The sequence below is a fragment of the Acomys minous genome (genome assembly GCF_964271855.1).
Source record: "Acomys minous genome assembly, chromosome: 14".
NCBI classification, from domain to species: Eukaryota; Metazoa; Chordata; class Mammalia; order Rodentia; family Muridae; genus Acomys; species Acomys minous.
In genome coordinates, this window is record NC_140496.1 from 66,084,801 (window position 1) to 66,100,896 (window position 16,096).

The 16,096-nt window shown below is 46.0% G+C and overlaps 1 protein-coding gene across 1 annotated transcript in view; it reads right to left on the bottom strand.

Moving 5' to 3' along the window:
* EEIG2 (EEIG family member 2) overlaps window positions 1-11,787 on the bottom strand; it is a 46,358-nt gene extending 34,571 nt beyond the window's left edge. Inside the window, exon 1 of the mRNA XM_084757476.1 lies at window positions 11,235-11,787. Coding sequence (XP_084613602.1) covers window positions 11,235-11,371 — 137 coding nt within the window. The 5' untranslated portion in view covers window positions 11,372-11,787. The remainder of the gene's footprint in view (window positions 1-11,234) is intronic.
* Between the last annotated feature and the right edge of the window lie 4,309 nt (window positions 11,788-16,096).

Consider the following 16,096-nt stretch of genomic DNA (forward strand, 5'->3'; position numbering starts at 1 on the left):
CTCAAGTGAATACAAAAATTAGACTTTAAGAATAAGGGTTAGCAACCAAAATACTAGGCTTTTAACAAAAGCCTTTTAAACAAAAAGGTTTTTTGTTTCCATTTATGAATTTTCTAAAACTGTATAAAAACAGCTATAAATTGTTTCTAAAATTATAGAGCCAATCAGCCAGTTCCAGATCAAGAAATTTATGGCTTCTGGGCTACAGAGATGGATCAGTCAGCAAACAGGACTTGCCACAAAAGTTTGAGGGCTTGAGTTTAGAGTCCTGGTACCCATGGAATAGCCAGGTGTGGCAGCACATGCCTGTAATCTCAGCACTGGGGATGCAGACATGGAGCCAAAGGGCTGGCAGGCCATCCAGTCTAGCAGAACTGGTGAGCTCCAGGTCCAGTGACAGCCCTTATCTCTAAAATGATGTAGAGAGGGGAATTGAAGAAGACACCCAGCGTTGACTTCTTACCTTCACACACATGTACACCTGCCCACAAACATACATGCACATGAATAGGTACACATTCACACACTAAGGTGGAGACCAATTAAGGAGAATATCCAACACTCACTGGCTTCTGGCCTCCACATATATGTGGGAATGCACGAACACATACACTTCCCTCCCCTCACACACATGAAAGAAATATATGACTCTTTATAGGCTAAGGGGCAAACCTTCATCTGCTCATAACCTTTCTGTATAGGCCAGGCTGGCTTCGAACTCATGATCCTCTTGCCTCAGCTCCCAAGTAGTCGGTACTACACAAGCCTAGCTCTGCCTACCATCTCGAAACTTTGCTCTCTGATTCCTTACTTAATGGAGGTACCCACCGTTCCTTCTTCACATGCCTGCCTGCCTGCATGTTATTCCTTTTCTTTCTTTTTTTTTTTCTTTTGGTTTTTCGAGACAGGGTTTTTCTGTGTAGTCTTGGCTGTCCTAGACTCGCTTTGTAGTCCAGACTGGCCTTGAACTCACAGCAATCCGCCTGCCTCTGCCTCCCGAGTGCTGGGATTAAAGGCGTGCGCCACCACGCCCGGCCCATGTTATTCCTTTTCATTAGGATGCTCCTATACCTCATCCATATGGTATAAAGGAGAGAGGACGGTTTTTCTTTTTTTATCTCCCTCCCTCCCTCTCTCTCCCTCCCCCCTACGCCATGCATGCACATCCTTGTGTGATATTTGTGTGAGTGCAGGTGTGTGTATGTCACAGTGCAGGTGTAGGGTACGAGGACAACTTTGGGTGCTGGTGAGCACCTTCCACCTTGTTTGAGACAGGGTCTCTGTGTTCACAGCTGTGTGCACCAGGTTAACTGAGGATTCTCCATCTCTGCCTCCCACCTCGCCACAGGAGCATGATGTTTCAGATGTGTCCCGCCATAGAGGCAACAGACTGTAGACTCAGTGGACCTGGCCTCTGAGGTTTTAACACTGACCCAATGAATAAGGCACTTTGACCTGTGTATTTCTTCCTTTGTAAACTGTTTTATGGTCAGTTACGATTGGCGAACACATACTATCTACATCTGTAAAGCACTCACAATAGCCAACTCATGGAAAGAACCTCAGTAGAGAGCAACAGAGGCACAGAGTCTACACAAATACAGTATACAGCCACAAGGAAATGTTATTCAATCTTTAAAAACCACTAGATTCTGTATTTCTAACACTATAGATGTGTCACTAGCAGTAAAAGATGGCAGTTAGTGCTGCTGGCGTACAGCCTAAATAATTCTCCCCAAGAGATCTCTGCTTAGGGGCTGGGAAATGGCTCAGTCAGGGAAATGTTCTCTGTGCAAACATGAGGACCCCAGTCTGGATCCAGAACCCACATAATTAGCTAGGCATGGTAATACCTGCAATCACATCACGGGGGAGAAAGAGACAGGAAGACTCCCAGGGCTCACCGTCCCCATTGCTTCAGCTTTGCTTCCCTCCCATCCCTTGTGGAAACGTTTCTAACCTTTTATTATTATAGCCAGCTTGTCTGCCTGTCTGTCCATCCATCCATCATCTATCTATCCGTCTATCTTATCTATGTATCTATCATCTATTGATTAATCGTCTATCTACCTACCTACTGATCTATCTATCATCTATTCATCCATTTATCCACTCTATCTACCTGCCTATCACTGTTCCTTTACTTGTTTTTGAAACAAAAATCTCATTGCGTAGTCCCAGCTGGCCTCAAACTCATGATTCTCCTGTGCCTGTCTCTGTGGGACTGTGTGGTTGTGCCAACACATGTTGCTTCCTTTCTAAATAAATAAATAAAAAATGAAGGTGGTCCTTAGGATAAGCATCCATTTCCATTCAGCCCCAAACCAACCTCCTGCTTTGAGTAAATCATCATCTGTGTCTGGCTTCCTGTGACGTCACGCAGTTTCCCTGACATGACTTCTTTCCCTCTTAGTGGTCACCCCACAGAGCCTCAGAACAGCTCCTGCCATGCTGCTGCTCCCCGCTGCTTTTCCATCACTGCTCCCCTCCCCCACCATGCTAGACTTTAAGAAAAAAAAAAACCTTAAAAACAAGGTCTGGTGGTATACACCTGTGACCCCAATGTGGGAAGGTTGAGACAACAGTATCAGAAGTTCAAGGTCACCCCTGGGTACACAGCAGGTTTGAGGCCAGCCAGGGCTATTAAGACAATCTGGGAGGGGGCTCTGATCTGTGTGTGTGTGTGTGTGTGTGTGTGTGTGTGTGTGTGTGTGTGTTTCTGGCCACTGCAGGTACAATGCACACACATGGGCCACATATATATATGCAAGCAAAACACCCATACACACAAAATTGTTGGGGGGATGGTCTAATGTATTTTGATGCTAATTACTGCTTGCTGTCTCTGGGATCCACCTTTTGATTAATAAAAAGCCATCCCACCTGGGCATAGCAGAGGCGACAGAGGTGTGGTTAAGGTTGGGAAAAAGAAGAAAGACCGCCAAGAGGAGGAAGGAGAGAAGAAAAAGAGGAAGGCCACCATGGGGTAGATGGAGAAGAAGCACATGGCTGGCATGGATGGAGATTTGGCCCAGATGAAGAACTTTAGCAAGTAATTGGGATTATAGATGGGAGGTAGCTTGATAGAAGTTATTGGAAGCAGATGGCATGGGATTGAGGCAGGGATCCCATACCTGCCCCACTATGGGAGGTAGTTTAGAGGATTGATATCTGCCCTGCCGCAGGTTAACTAAGGCTATTTTAAAATGTAACAAGTTTCTGTGTCTTGATTGATCGCTACAGGTAATACTGGTAATACTGATAATTTAAAAACAATACAAAATAAGATATATACATATTTTTAAAAATCTTAAGAAAGACACTAATCTTGAAAATGGATAAAGCCTTTTAACTGTTAGCAGTACCAGGGCAGCTTTGCTATTGTACTCTTTTAGATGTTAATGAGTTTTCGCTCCTTCATATCTGCCATCCTGTTTATTTATCTATCTTATTTATTGCTAGGTACAGTGATACCCGGCAAAGATGGCATTTCCCAGCCTTCCTTGCAATCAGATGTATTTAAGCTCAGGTCTACGGACTGTGAACACAAGGGTCCTCTCCCTTTTCTTCTTCCCCTATGGCAGGGACTGGGATGGAGGGTGAGCATCCCAGGGATGAGACCACACCCCAAGAGCAGCAATATTAAATGAGTCCAGGTACCTAACAACTTGACAGGGCAGAACCACACGAGCAGTGTGGATTTCATGTGAGACAGAACATCTTTTGTTTAAGCCACTTGTTTTTTTTTTTTATTTTTTAATATTTTTATTTAATTTTAATTTATGTGTGTTGGTGTGAGGGTGTCAGATCTTGGAGTTACAGCCAGTTGTGAGCTGCCATGTGGTTGCTGGGAATGGAACCTGGGTCCTTTGGAAGAGCAGGCAGTGTTCTTAACCACTGAGCCACCTCTCCAGCCCCAAGCCACTTGTTCTTAAAAGATCTGCATCATAGCACCTGGCAAACCTCCTAAGCCAAGAGGAGAAGCGTACATAGACTTCCCATCTATACTAAAGTGATTCTGCAAGAATTAAACACAAGAGGGTAAGATGGACAAAATATATGTTCACCATTTAATTGTTGAAGATATGAGCTGTAAGACTAACTAAGCCAAGTCCTTGGTTATTAGCAATATTCTGTATTCCTCAGAATGCAGTCTGTTCTTTGGGTCTCTATCTGGTGGCATCCCGTGAAGGCCAACACCCTAAAATGAACGCACTTTGTTTTGTTTTGAGATAGGGTCTTGCTATGTAGACGAGGCCGCCACAGCTGGTGATCACCTCACCTTTTCTTATTGCTCACATAGACACGAGGCTACACAGTGTCTGTTTTTCTGCACTTGGCTTTTCTCATTTAGCGTAGCATCCTCCAGGCTTGTGTGCCTTATCACAAAAGGTAGAATTTCTTTGTTTTTGAAAATGGGATGAAAAATCCATTGGATATGCTGTATTTTTCTTTTTTTTTAAATTGGTCACCTGTTTGTAGATACATAGGTTGTTTCAATGTCTTGGCTACTAAGCACAAGTATTTTTTCAACACACTGCTTTCATTACCTCGGGATGTATACTGAGCAGAGAGGTGGCTGGGCTCAGCACACAGAGTTCCCAGCTTGTAGTCAGACAGCATTTAAAAATATTGGTTACTCTTGGTTACTCTGTGATCTCACTGTGGAAGAAGAGTTTGAAAAAACAAAACATTAGCCAGGCTTGGTGGTATACACCTTTAATTCTAATACTTGGGATTGGGATTGGGATTGGGAGGCAGAGGCAGAGGCAGAGGCAGAGGCAGAGGCAGAGGCAGAGGCAGAGGCAGGTGGATCTCTGTGATTTCCAGACCAGTGTGGTCTACATAGTGAGTGGTGAAGCCCTGTTTCAAAAGCCAAACCAAACCAAACAATAAATATTGGTTACGTTCGTATTTTCTTCTTTTCTTTATTTTAAAAAATATTTTCTTTTTCATCTTCAAAGTCAGCATAATGCAATGAAAGGGAAGTTGGTAATATATGTGAAAACCCCTACAAACTTGCGAAATTCAATAACTGCATTTCTAGATATCAGCCTTAAGTAACAACAACGGATGTATACTATGTCAGTTACAAAAATGCTTACTATAGTTTATAAAATTATTAATAAAAAGGAAGGAAGAAAATCACTCCAAGGGGCTTACAGTTCAATCATTGGAATGAACATAATTGAATAATAGGTAGCTATTTGAAGTATTTTTTAATTGACTATTTAATGATATAAAAAATTAACTGAAAACAGATTAGGCACAGCATGATCTCATTTTGTTTCAAGAAGATCAGTGGCCAGGCCTGGTGGTGCATGCCTTTAAATACAGCATCTGGGAGGGAAAAGATCAGTGGCCAGACCTGGTGGTGCATGCCTTTAAATACAGCATCTGGGAGGAAGAAGATCAGTGGCCATGCCTGGTGGTGCATGCCTTTAAATACAGCATCTGGGAGGAAGAAGATCAGTGGCCAGGCCTGGTGGTGCATGCCTTTAAATACAGCATCTGGGAGGAAGAAGATCAGTGGCCAGGCCTGGTGGTGCATGCCTTTAAATACAGCATCTGGGAGGGAGAGGCATCTTGGTGAACTGGCTGTCAGTCTGGTCTACATATCAAGTTCCAGAGTTACATGGTGAGACCCTGCCTAAAAACAAACAAACAAACAAACACATCCACACACCCACCAGTGATCATTGTGTGTGTGTGTGTGTATGTTTGTATGTATGTATACGTAGGGACCAATGGAGGCTAGGTAACATACCAAAATATTAATAATGGTGGTCAAGTCTGCATGTCTTATTTATGGATAACGTTTGCTATTTTTGTTTCTCTAAGTTTTCCAACACGAAGATGTTTTTACTTTTTGCAATAAGGCAAAAATTAACTAAAAAGAAGGACACAACGTGCAGTGAATTAAAATCTTGAAAACAAAGATGTTCTCTGGCAAAAAGAAAAAAAAAGTCCTCTTAGCTTGTTTACAAAGCCAGAGATCCAATACACAGATGTGCTTGGCAGCTTCCCGGATACTCCCTCAGTTCACGTGTGCTTTTTCCACAAGCTCATGTGAGACTTGGAAACTTATTTAGTCACTAACACACACACACACACACACACACACACACACACACACACACACACACACGCACACGCACACACACACACACAGATAAACACAAGGCAAACTGGGAAAGCATAGGTATGTAGGGACATTTCCTTCCCATCACTCCTTTGTTTAAACAGCCCAGAATTAAACAAGTCCTGATGCCACCAGTAAGCTTTTAAAGTGATTTACATGCCTTACTAAGGGGAGTTCTGGAAAGATTCAAATAATACAATGTTCTGTTTTTCTGAAAGGTCTTCAAAAGTATTTTATTAGGCAGCCACTTGGCTTCAGTTGAGTAGACTGCTTATAACAGTGCAGGGTATTTTCCAAATGTTTTGTTAACTGTGGTGAGACCTAATCATTTTTAGTATCACTTATTCAAAATAAAGACTTTTATAATTTTTTCCTAACATTTTTTACTGAGTAAACGTTCACAGGAGAATCCAGAGACGCCTAAAATTCATTTTCACTAATCATCCATAAACAGACACAACAGTATACGGACATTCCAAGTGGAATAAACAGGCTTACATAGCTCCAAGAGGCCAAGAATATAAGAAACCCACGTACCAAAATAACTGTCTTCGATCGGTTGTCAGGCCCACTGTCACCTTAGATATAATGTATACACGACTAAACTCTACAAATACTCTACACACTGGTTCTCAACCTTCCTAGTGCAGCAACCCTCTAAGACAGTTCTGCATCTTGTAGTGACCCTCCAACCATAAAATGATTTCACCCTGTGGGCGTGGTGGAGCACAGCACTCCTTAAATCCTTGCAGTTAGGGAGGTGGAGGCAGGCGGATCTCTGAATTTGAGTCGAGCCTGGTCTACAGCGTGAATTCCAGGGCAGCCAAGCTACCCACAGAAATCCTGTCGTGAAAACAAACAAACAAACAAACAACAAGCAAATTGTTGCCACTTCATAACTGTAATTTTGCTACTATTATGAATCATATTGTAAATATCCGATATGCAGGATATCTGATATGCGACCCCAGCTTTGGTCTTGACCCACAGGTTGAGAACCACTGCTCTATAGCCGCGTACAATGTTTCTCCCAGACAAACCGAAAGGGCATTTCCTGGGCTTCTTTACGGCCGTCGAAGGTGCCAGGCACCAGCCACCGCACTATCACCTGCCACTTCCTGACACAAGATGCCTGCATTCAGGTTCTCACGAGACCTGGGCTGTTTCCATAGCTTCCCGTTTGTCTCTCCATTTCCAAACAGCAGCGGGCTGTCAGCCCGCTTACATTCCACCTTAATCACCTTACATTGCAGTTCAAGAATCCAGGGTTAGGGTTGGAGAGATGGCTCAGTGGTTAAGAGCACTGTGTGTTCTTCCAAAGGGCCCGGGTTCAATTCCCAGAACCCACATGGCAGCTCACAACTGTCTGTAACTCCAGGTCCAGTGGAATCTGACATCTTCACACCAGTGCACATAAAAATTGGATAAAGTTAACACACACACACACACACACACACACACACACACACACGAATCCCCGGTTGAATTCTATCCTTTAATCAGGGATCTCAACCCCTCTAATGGCATGTTCAGCGGAAACACTAATGCCGGCTTCAGCAGCCATCACAGCTGTAAATAAAAGCCTTCTCCTTTGCAAACCTCGCACAGCATCTGACCCACTGATTACATAGTAAGCCGTGTGTCTCTGTTGTCTAGCAAGTAGACATTAATTAGACTTAATTCCCTCATGCCCCCTTGTATTTGCTTTGCTTCTCACATCCCTGGACAAACCTAAGTGCTTAAATGATCTTTGGTGAGCAGTGTTGAGTTTTTGAACAAAGCTAAGGGGTGTGTGTGTGTGTGTGTGTGTGTGTGTGTGTGTGTGTGTGTGTATGTGTGTGTGCGTGCGAGACCTTCTGTGCGCCCACTAAGAAGACTCTTCTCTAACTGTCCAGATGTTAATTTGTATTGGGTCCCTAAGACCATGCCTAGGCTTTGGCGAATGGGCTCAGCATACAGCTGTAGTCACTGCTGAAGGCATCATAGTTGCGGGAGGATGCACTGCAGAATCAGCTCACGGCTTCTCCAGCATCTGACTGGGGCGATGCCTAGCAGGGAAGCTCAGCAAGGTTAACTCGGACTAGCCAATTAGGCAGCTGTCCTCTGCTTCGAGGGACTCAAACTCCAGGCTCCCAGAAGGTGTTTAGCATGAGCCACATGGTTCATACAGACAATCACAGTAAGCCATGCTCACCATCCAGGCAAGAAGATGACACTAATCAAAGGCAGCCTTGTCAGCAGGCCGTTCTAGGATGGCGGCCTTGGGCCTGCCTGCTTTAACCCTTTTACACAGAAGTCGCTTTATATTGCTAAGGGAGGAATGCTAGTAGAGACACCTCTGATTCATAAAGGTCCCCTGGAGTAAATTTAAAAATTAAAACCTAGCATTTAAAGATGTGTTGTCTAGACCAGCACCTGCTATTTAAGCTACATGATTGTGATTATTTCAGGTCTTCTATTTGTCTCCGAAAATCCAGGTATCTTTCTTTTTATTGGTGTGTGTATGCATGTGTGTGTGTGTGTGTGTGTGTGTGTGTGTGTGTGTGTGTGTGTGTGTGCTTTAAGGTTGACTCATGTAGTCCAGGCTAGCCCCCTTTCTGTTTCTACCTCAAGTTCTGGGGCTGAGGTCTGCACCACTATTCCTGGCTCAAGGGATCATTCTTAAAGCACCACTTTGGTAGGATAAAGATAAGATAAAGGAGTTACTAGACAGCTCAGTAAACTTCTTCATCACCGCCAAAGTACTGTAAGCGTTCCAGGGGCGCTGTTCCAGGAAACACTCAAGAAGACTGCTTTCAGTTTTCCAAATGTTAGCTGTGGACACCTAAGTAAACCCCTGCAGCGGACCTGAGATTTACCTAGATTCTCAGCCTGCTCTTAGCTTTACACATTAACTTGCTACCCAGCTTCAAAAGCACACGATCCTTATCACAAGCCATTCTCTTCAGATTATATTTTTTATTATTATTATTATTATTATTATTATTATTATTATTATTATTATTATTATTATTATTATTTTGGCTTCTTGGAGCACTATTAACCTTAATTCTCTTGATAAAGCCAGATGTTACTTGGAGGAAGGGTTTGTTTAACACGGACTACTTGCGCCCCCCTCCCCCCTGCCCCCCTCCCCCGTGAGGCGAAATCAAATTATAGCCTTTGCACCTTAAATTATTAGGCAGCTACCTACTCAGAAACTCTTCGACAGCACACACCTTTTCCCTCTGCCTGGAATCATGCTCTTTGAAGCTAGACCTGGGCCCAAATCTTGCCATTACATCATTAGATAGGAGGGGGATCTTGGGAAGGTATGGTTCCTAAGACTTAATGCATTTACTTTGCATAATAAGATTCTTCACCTCATAGCCCCGCTTAGGGTAGTAAATAAGAAAGTATGTTTAAAAGACCCAGGGGACATGTTTACTAGGGGTGCGGGAGTGGGTGGGTAGGTTGGCGGGGAGACTACTTTTGATGACTAACTGGCTTGTGAGAAGCAGCAAGCCAAAACATTCCAGGCAGAAAAGTAGGAGAGGGGGGAGGTGGTAGATTCATGTTCGGACCACCAGATGTCACCACTGAGCCAGAAGCTCGAGCCTATCTGCTCCAGGTCGGGGGAGAACTCTATGGAGGCCTCAGGGTAAAGGCTGTTGTTACTCGACCCCCACATGGAGCCCAAGACTGCCATAGGCTTTTCCAACCCTAGAGCTAGTGTGTTGTGTGTGTGTGTGTGTGTGTGTGTGAGAGAGAGAGAGAGAGAGAGAGAGAGAGAGAGAGAGAGAGAGAGAGAGAGAGAGAGAGAGAGAGAGAGAGAGAGAGAGATAAATATATCCCCCCCCCAGTTCATTGTTCTGATAGGAGTGTTAAAATGGTTGCTGTATAATCAATCATCACAGTTTAATATTAAAATTATTCTCAGTGGATTTTTGCTGCTGTTGTTGTTGTTGTTTTGTAATTTTGAGGATCAGCAGCACTTGTTTCATACATCTGTTCATTTAGGGCAATAGGGCGTTTTCTAGCTTCAACAGGCTTCATTATTGCCACAGACGGCAATTTTCTGGCTTCCATCCCACAACCCATTGACGTTATTTCCCTTACATTATTAATGGGATGACAGGGAAAAAAAAAGAGAATATTTTTAGTGTAAAAATTAAGTATATAGAGAGGAAATATACGTTGACTCCTAGCACTTCTCCCTGACTTTAAGAAGTTAAAGGTTCATTCCAAAACTTCTTCCAATTTTCTGTCTTCTTGTAGAGAAAAATCACCTAAGGAGAAACCTATTATCTTTGAGCTGCCCTTAACATTACTCAAGGAATCCTGCCACACATGGCTGCATTCTGTCACCTGCTGACAGATTCTCCCACAGTGCCTAGGGGCTCACTTAAAAAAAACAAACACACACGAGGACAGGGTCTGGGCTCTCTTGGTTCTAAGCCCTCCACTCTGAGACCCACTAGTGGCCACTTGAAGATGGACAATTGAGAATATAAGCACATTAACTGGAGAAGCTGCACTACGGCGAGCCAAAGACTACAGTCTTGTCTGCCAGGAACACTTGACTCAAGTCAAGCCCGACCGGGCATATCCCAAGCCCTATCCTGGCTACACTCTTAAGTCACAGTAGAGTCACAGGAATTATGTCAACCCCCAGGCGGTTCCGAATGGACGCTTGTGGAAACTGAAACAGTTTGGGTCATTTTTGCTTCTCAAAGCTTTAAGTTCTACTTTGCAAATATAGGAATGTCTTCAGAGAAACCAGACGCATCCTCTTTGTGTGTGTGTGTGTGTGTGTGTGTGTGTGTGTGTGTGTGTGTCCATTACTCCCGGTCTTGGGGGAAATGGGAGGAAAGCAGACACAGGGGGACACCTGGAGTTAGGAACGCCCGAGTCCAGCCAACCAGACCAAGCCACCGCGAAGCACTTGGTGCCGTTTTTTCGATGCCCTGACTGATTTCAGACTCGTCCCTGGAGGACGATGAGCTCACTGGGTGGGCAGCTCCATAGAGCAAAGGGGCCAAGCAAGGAAAGATGCTGGTCGTGCTACAAGCCCCTGCCGGCGGGCAGGAGGGCGGGCGCGGGAGAGCGTTACCTGGAGGACTCCGCCGTGAAGCTGCCGCCGTCCAGCAGCCGCATCTTGCAGAAGAGGACCCCGTTGACGAAGGGCACCGAGGAGAGCTCCTCGAGCTCGAAGTCCACCTTAAACTTAAACTTCTTCTTCTTCATCATCGTGAGGGCCAGGCGCCGGCGAGCGGGCTGAGTGGACGGGCGCCGCCGCCTCAGCTCGGCCGAGCCTCGGATCCGCCCAGCCCCATGGCCGGGGCCGCGAGCAGCGCGTGGGGGCGCGGCCGGGGGACGCCGCGAGCCGGCGGGAGCCGGGGCCGCCTGTCGCGGCAGCCCGGGCCGGAGAGCACCGGCGGCTGCAGCGCGGGCCCCGGCCGCCCGCGAGGAGCGGTGGCGTTGCAGCTCGCCCGGGGGGAGTGGGCGCCCTTTCCGCACTGCTGCCGCCGCCCGTCTGATTGCTAGCAGGGAGAGGCGCCGCTAGGAGAACGGTCGCCTCCGCCGCCGCCGCCGCCGCCGCCGCCGCTGCCGGGCCCGGGGCGCCCCTAGCGGCCGCAGCCAGCAGCGCACCCAGCGCGGAAGCGGGCGGCCCGCGGAGGGCGGAGGCACTCGGGGAGGGCGAGCGCAGAACTGGGGAAGCTGGGGAAGCTAACACGCGACGGCAGTAAGCTCGTCACGCCTCCCCGGGGTTAAAAAAAGACAAACCCAACCGAAAAAGCTTCCTTCTGCAGCTTCCTCTGCGCCTTTCCTTTCTGGGTTTGCACCGCCTCCCTTTCTTCCCCTCCCCCTCCAGTGATTTTACGGCCTCTGAGTTTGAAGACAAACAGAGTCAAATGGAATCCCGAACCTGAAATTTTCTGCAGGGACTCTAAATTCACTAGAGCTTAAGCACTAGATGAAAGTCAGGTAGGAGAAAGGAAAAGATTGAAATGTGTTGTGGGCGCACCAAGTACCCAAGCACGGGGCTGTGCCACATGTTTCCTGTCATTGATGCCTTGCTTATTTAATTCCTGTAACCCAGGAAAGAAAAAGGACCAGAGGAGTTAAAATACTTTACCCTTTAAAATCTGTTCATACTGTGAAACATAACACATGAAGTCAGATTCTGCAGGCATACTTTAAAAAAAAATGTCTTCTTCGGCGAATAACAATTGCCTACACACACACACACACACACACACACACACACACAGAGAGAGAGAGAGAGAGAGAGAGAGAGAGAGAGAGAGAGAGAGAGAGAGAGAGAGAGAATATCTATTGTTAAGATCTATGCTATCAATTTAGCTGCATAACGTTTTTAGGAGGGTAGGTGTTTGCTTGTTTTGTTTTTTAGTCAGGGTGGCTTCAAACTCCACATGTAGCCAAGGATGGTGTTGAACTTGTGACCCGTTAGGGTGATAGGATGTGGTGCCACATCATGTTTATGCAGTCCCAGGGATTGAACCCAGGATTTTCATCCATGCGTGCAAGCTACCTCACAAGCGAGCTGCATCCTCAACCTGGGATCTGACTTTTTAACCTTTGAAAAGGTGTAGTTAAAAAGACTTCAGCCGGGTGGTGGTGGTGCACACCTTTAATCCTAGTACTAGGGAGGCAGAGGCAGAGGCGGATCGCTGTGAGTTCGAGGCCAGCCTGGTCTACAAAGCAAGTTCAGGACAGTCAAGGCTACATAGAGAAACCCTGTCTCAACCCCCCCCCCCGCCCCAAACAACAACAACAACAAAAACATTAATGTATCTGGGTTTTCTGTCTGTGTATCACATGTATGCCCACTAACAGCAGAGGCTAGAAAAAAGTGTCAGATACTCTTAAACTAACAGTTGTGAGCTGCCATGTGGTTGTGGGAATTGAAACAGGTTCCTCTCGAACTCCTGAGCCATCTCTCTAGTCTACTCATTTATTTATTCATATAAAATATTTTAATTGCCTAAATCATCAGTCATTAGCTAGATTCCATGATCAACTCTCACACCCCCCGCCGCCCCCCCCCCGCCCTGCAAAACAAAACAAAACAACAAAACAATTCCCCCCCAAACCTGTCCTTAAGAATTTTACAGTCAGCCAGGCATGGTGGCGCACATCTGTAATCAATCCCAGTACCCGGGGAGGCAGAGACAGGAGGATCTCTGTGAGTTCGAGGCCACCCTGGTATACGAAGTCCAAGGCAGCCAAGTCAAGATAGAGAAGCCCTATATTGTAGCCCCACTCCTCTCAAAATAGAATTTTACAGTCCTGCTGGCCAAGATAGATCACTGGGCAAAGGAACTTGCAGCCAATCCCTTTGACATGAGTTTGAGCCCTGGGACTCACATGATGGGAAAAACAAAACAAAACAAAACAAAAGAAAACAAAACAACAACTACCTTAACCCCACAGGTAACCTCTGACTTCCACATCTTTACTGTGAGGCGTGCTCACCTGCAACTATACTCACATGAATAAATACTAAGTAAATATGTTTTTCAAACTTTCAAAGACAAAACTGGGCTGCAGGGAGACGTTGGTGGGTAAAGCACCTCTGTGCAAGCCTGACCCCGGACTTTCTGCCATGTGACTTCTATCCTGAGAACCCAGGTAAGATTGGAAAGAAAACCAGCTCCGCTAAGTTGTCCTCTGAGTCCAAACACCACCATGACGGGCACACTTCCCTGTACACACATCTCTCTCACACCCACAAGAAGAATAATACAGAACAATTTAAAAAAGACAAAGCTTAAGACAGAAAAAAGAGACCCCTAAAACTAAGTAAAACTCAGAAGAAGAAGAAGTGATGAGTTGAAATTAACCAGCTTTATGAATTTTAAAGAATATCTTGGATTTTAAAGGAAGCTGGAGGTGTTCAAGGTGAAAAGCTAGGAGAAATAAAAGACTCTAACAGGGTGGTTTAACACTGGGGTGTGGGAGTTTGGTAGTGGAAGCTGGCTGCCCTTTGTGACAGAAAGAGATGGGGGAAGGGGGGGTGGGGGGAGGGGCAGGGGGGAGAGGGGGAAGAGTTAGGGGCTGAGCATTGCAAGCAGGAAGGCAGATTGGGATCAGGTGAAATACTAAGTATCTGAGCTGTTTGCAGGGAGCGAGGCTGAGCCTCGGTGCCTGTGAAAGGGCAAGGTTGAAAATATGCATTTGGGAATTGTGGTATGCACAGATGGCGGAAGCCCAAAAGGCGGGTAGGACTGAGTGGCCCTGGAGAATAGTTAATGGGCAGATGGAAGGGGAGGTGATTGCAAAGGCTTCCAAGAACAAGCAGCCCAAGAAAGAGACCAAGAGAGATGGCCTGGACGCCAAGAGAATTCAAACCTTATAAACAGTTCAAATAATTGTTATTAAGATCTACCGGGGCGTTGGATGCAGAGAGAGAAGGATTCTTTGGGCCTGCTGACCAGCCAGTCTAACCCAATTGGCATGTTCTAGGTTGAATGAGAGACCTTGTATCAAAAAAGGCATTGGAGAAGGATTGATGTTGACCCCTGGCCTACACACACACACACACACACACACACACACACACACACACACACACACGCACATCCTGTGTGCGCACATCCAGGATGTGTGCTACAAATCCTGGAGGCTTTGGATTATAAAGAAACTAGAGTTGAAGAGCTAATAAGCCATTGGTAACCTTGGCAAGAGAATTTTCCAGGGAACGTATTGGCAAAGGGATATTAAAACGGTCTCGCAAGTGAGTAGAAGGTAGTTATGGGGAAAGATGACGAAAAGGAATTTTTTCTGATTTTTGTCATTGAATGAGAGGTGACATATATCCAAGGAGGGCTCAAACTTCTCAGCAAGATCCAGGAACTTTCTAGGTACTTACTGAGTTCCTATCACGTGTCCAGTGCCTTATAGGTCTGAAATGTGTCACAGATGCCACATCCTATGGAGGACGCAGAAAAGTAAGCAGAGAGGTTGTGTCGTAGTGCAGCTTAATGCACAATGATCTGCAAGCGATGGAGAGGGGAGACCGTTGAGAGACATGAACACCGTCTAACCGAGTGGAGTGGGTTGATGGACAACTTTCTGGGCTTAGCAACCTTAGAGCCGAGGCCTGAAGATGGTGGTGGGGCCGGGGAGCAGTTTCTCTCCTATTCTCACAGCAAAGGTTCAGACTGCAAAAGGAACTGAAATTAGTCCTGTCTGTCTGCCCTGTAAGAGTCTTACTTGGAAACCGGTGTAATTGAGAGGCGCTGATGTCTTAAACCGGACCTCGTTTTAGAAGGACCTCCAGCTGCGCTGGGAAACAGCACACAGTTTGGTTATTAAACACCTGGCATGCGTCAGGATGACGGGAGGAAACAGTCCTGTCCTTCCGGTGTTTTGAAGAGGAAAACTCAATGAAAGGCCACTGTATAGAGCCAACCGCCGGCCAGAGAGGCTGGGAGAAATAACCCTGCTCTCTCTCACCCCCTCAGTTCTGATTTCCGGCAGGTTCTTCCCATGATCCCAAGCTAGCCCAAGCCAGAGAGAAAGGAGCCTGAAAAATGCAGTTTAGAGGAGACAGCTATGTGAGGTATACAGGGCGAGAACAGACCCGAGTAAAGGGACAGAAAGGTGTGAGCACTTAGTTGATTCAGTTAGCCTTCCCTAGGGGATCCAAAACAACACTAAATATTTGGGGTGGGGGTGAGGTGAGGGTAGGGGTGGGGGTGGGGGTGGGGAAGGCTTCTTTCAGCATTTCAGTACTTCTGAAATCTTTGGATCAAGGCTTGGAAATCTACAGGGTATTAAATGCCAAGTCAAATTCACCTGTTTGGGCCTCCTTCATTTTCTGACATGAGAAGTTAGCATTTCCCAATTCACTTGTAGGCAGGTATGGCTATGTGTCCTGTTCCAGCCCAGTGGGTCTCTCAGCCTTCCTCGACACTGCGACCCTTTCATACAGCTCCTCATGTTGTT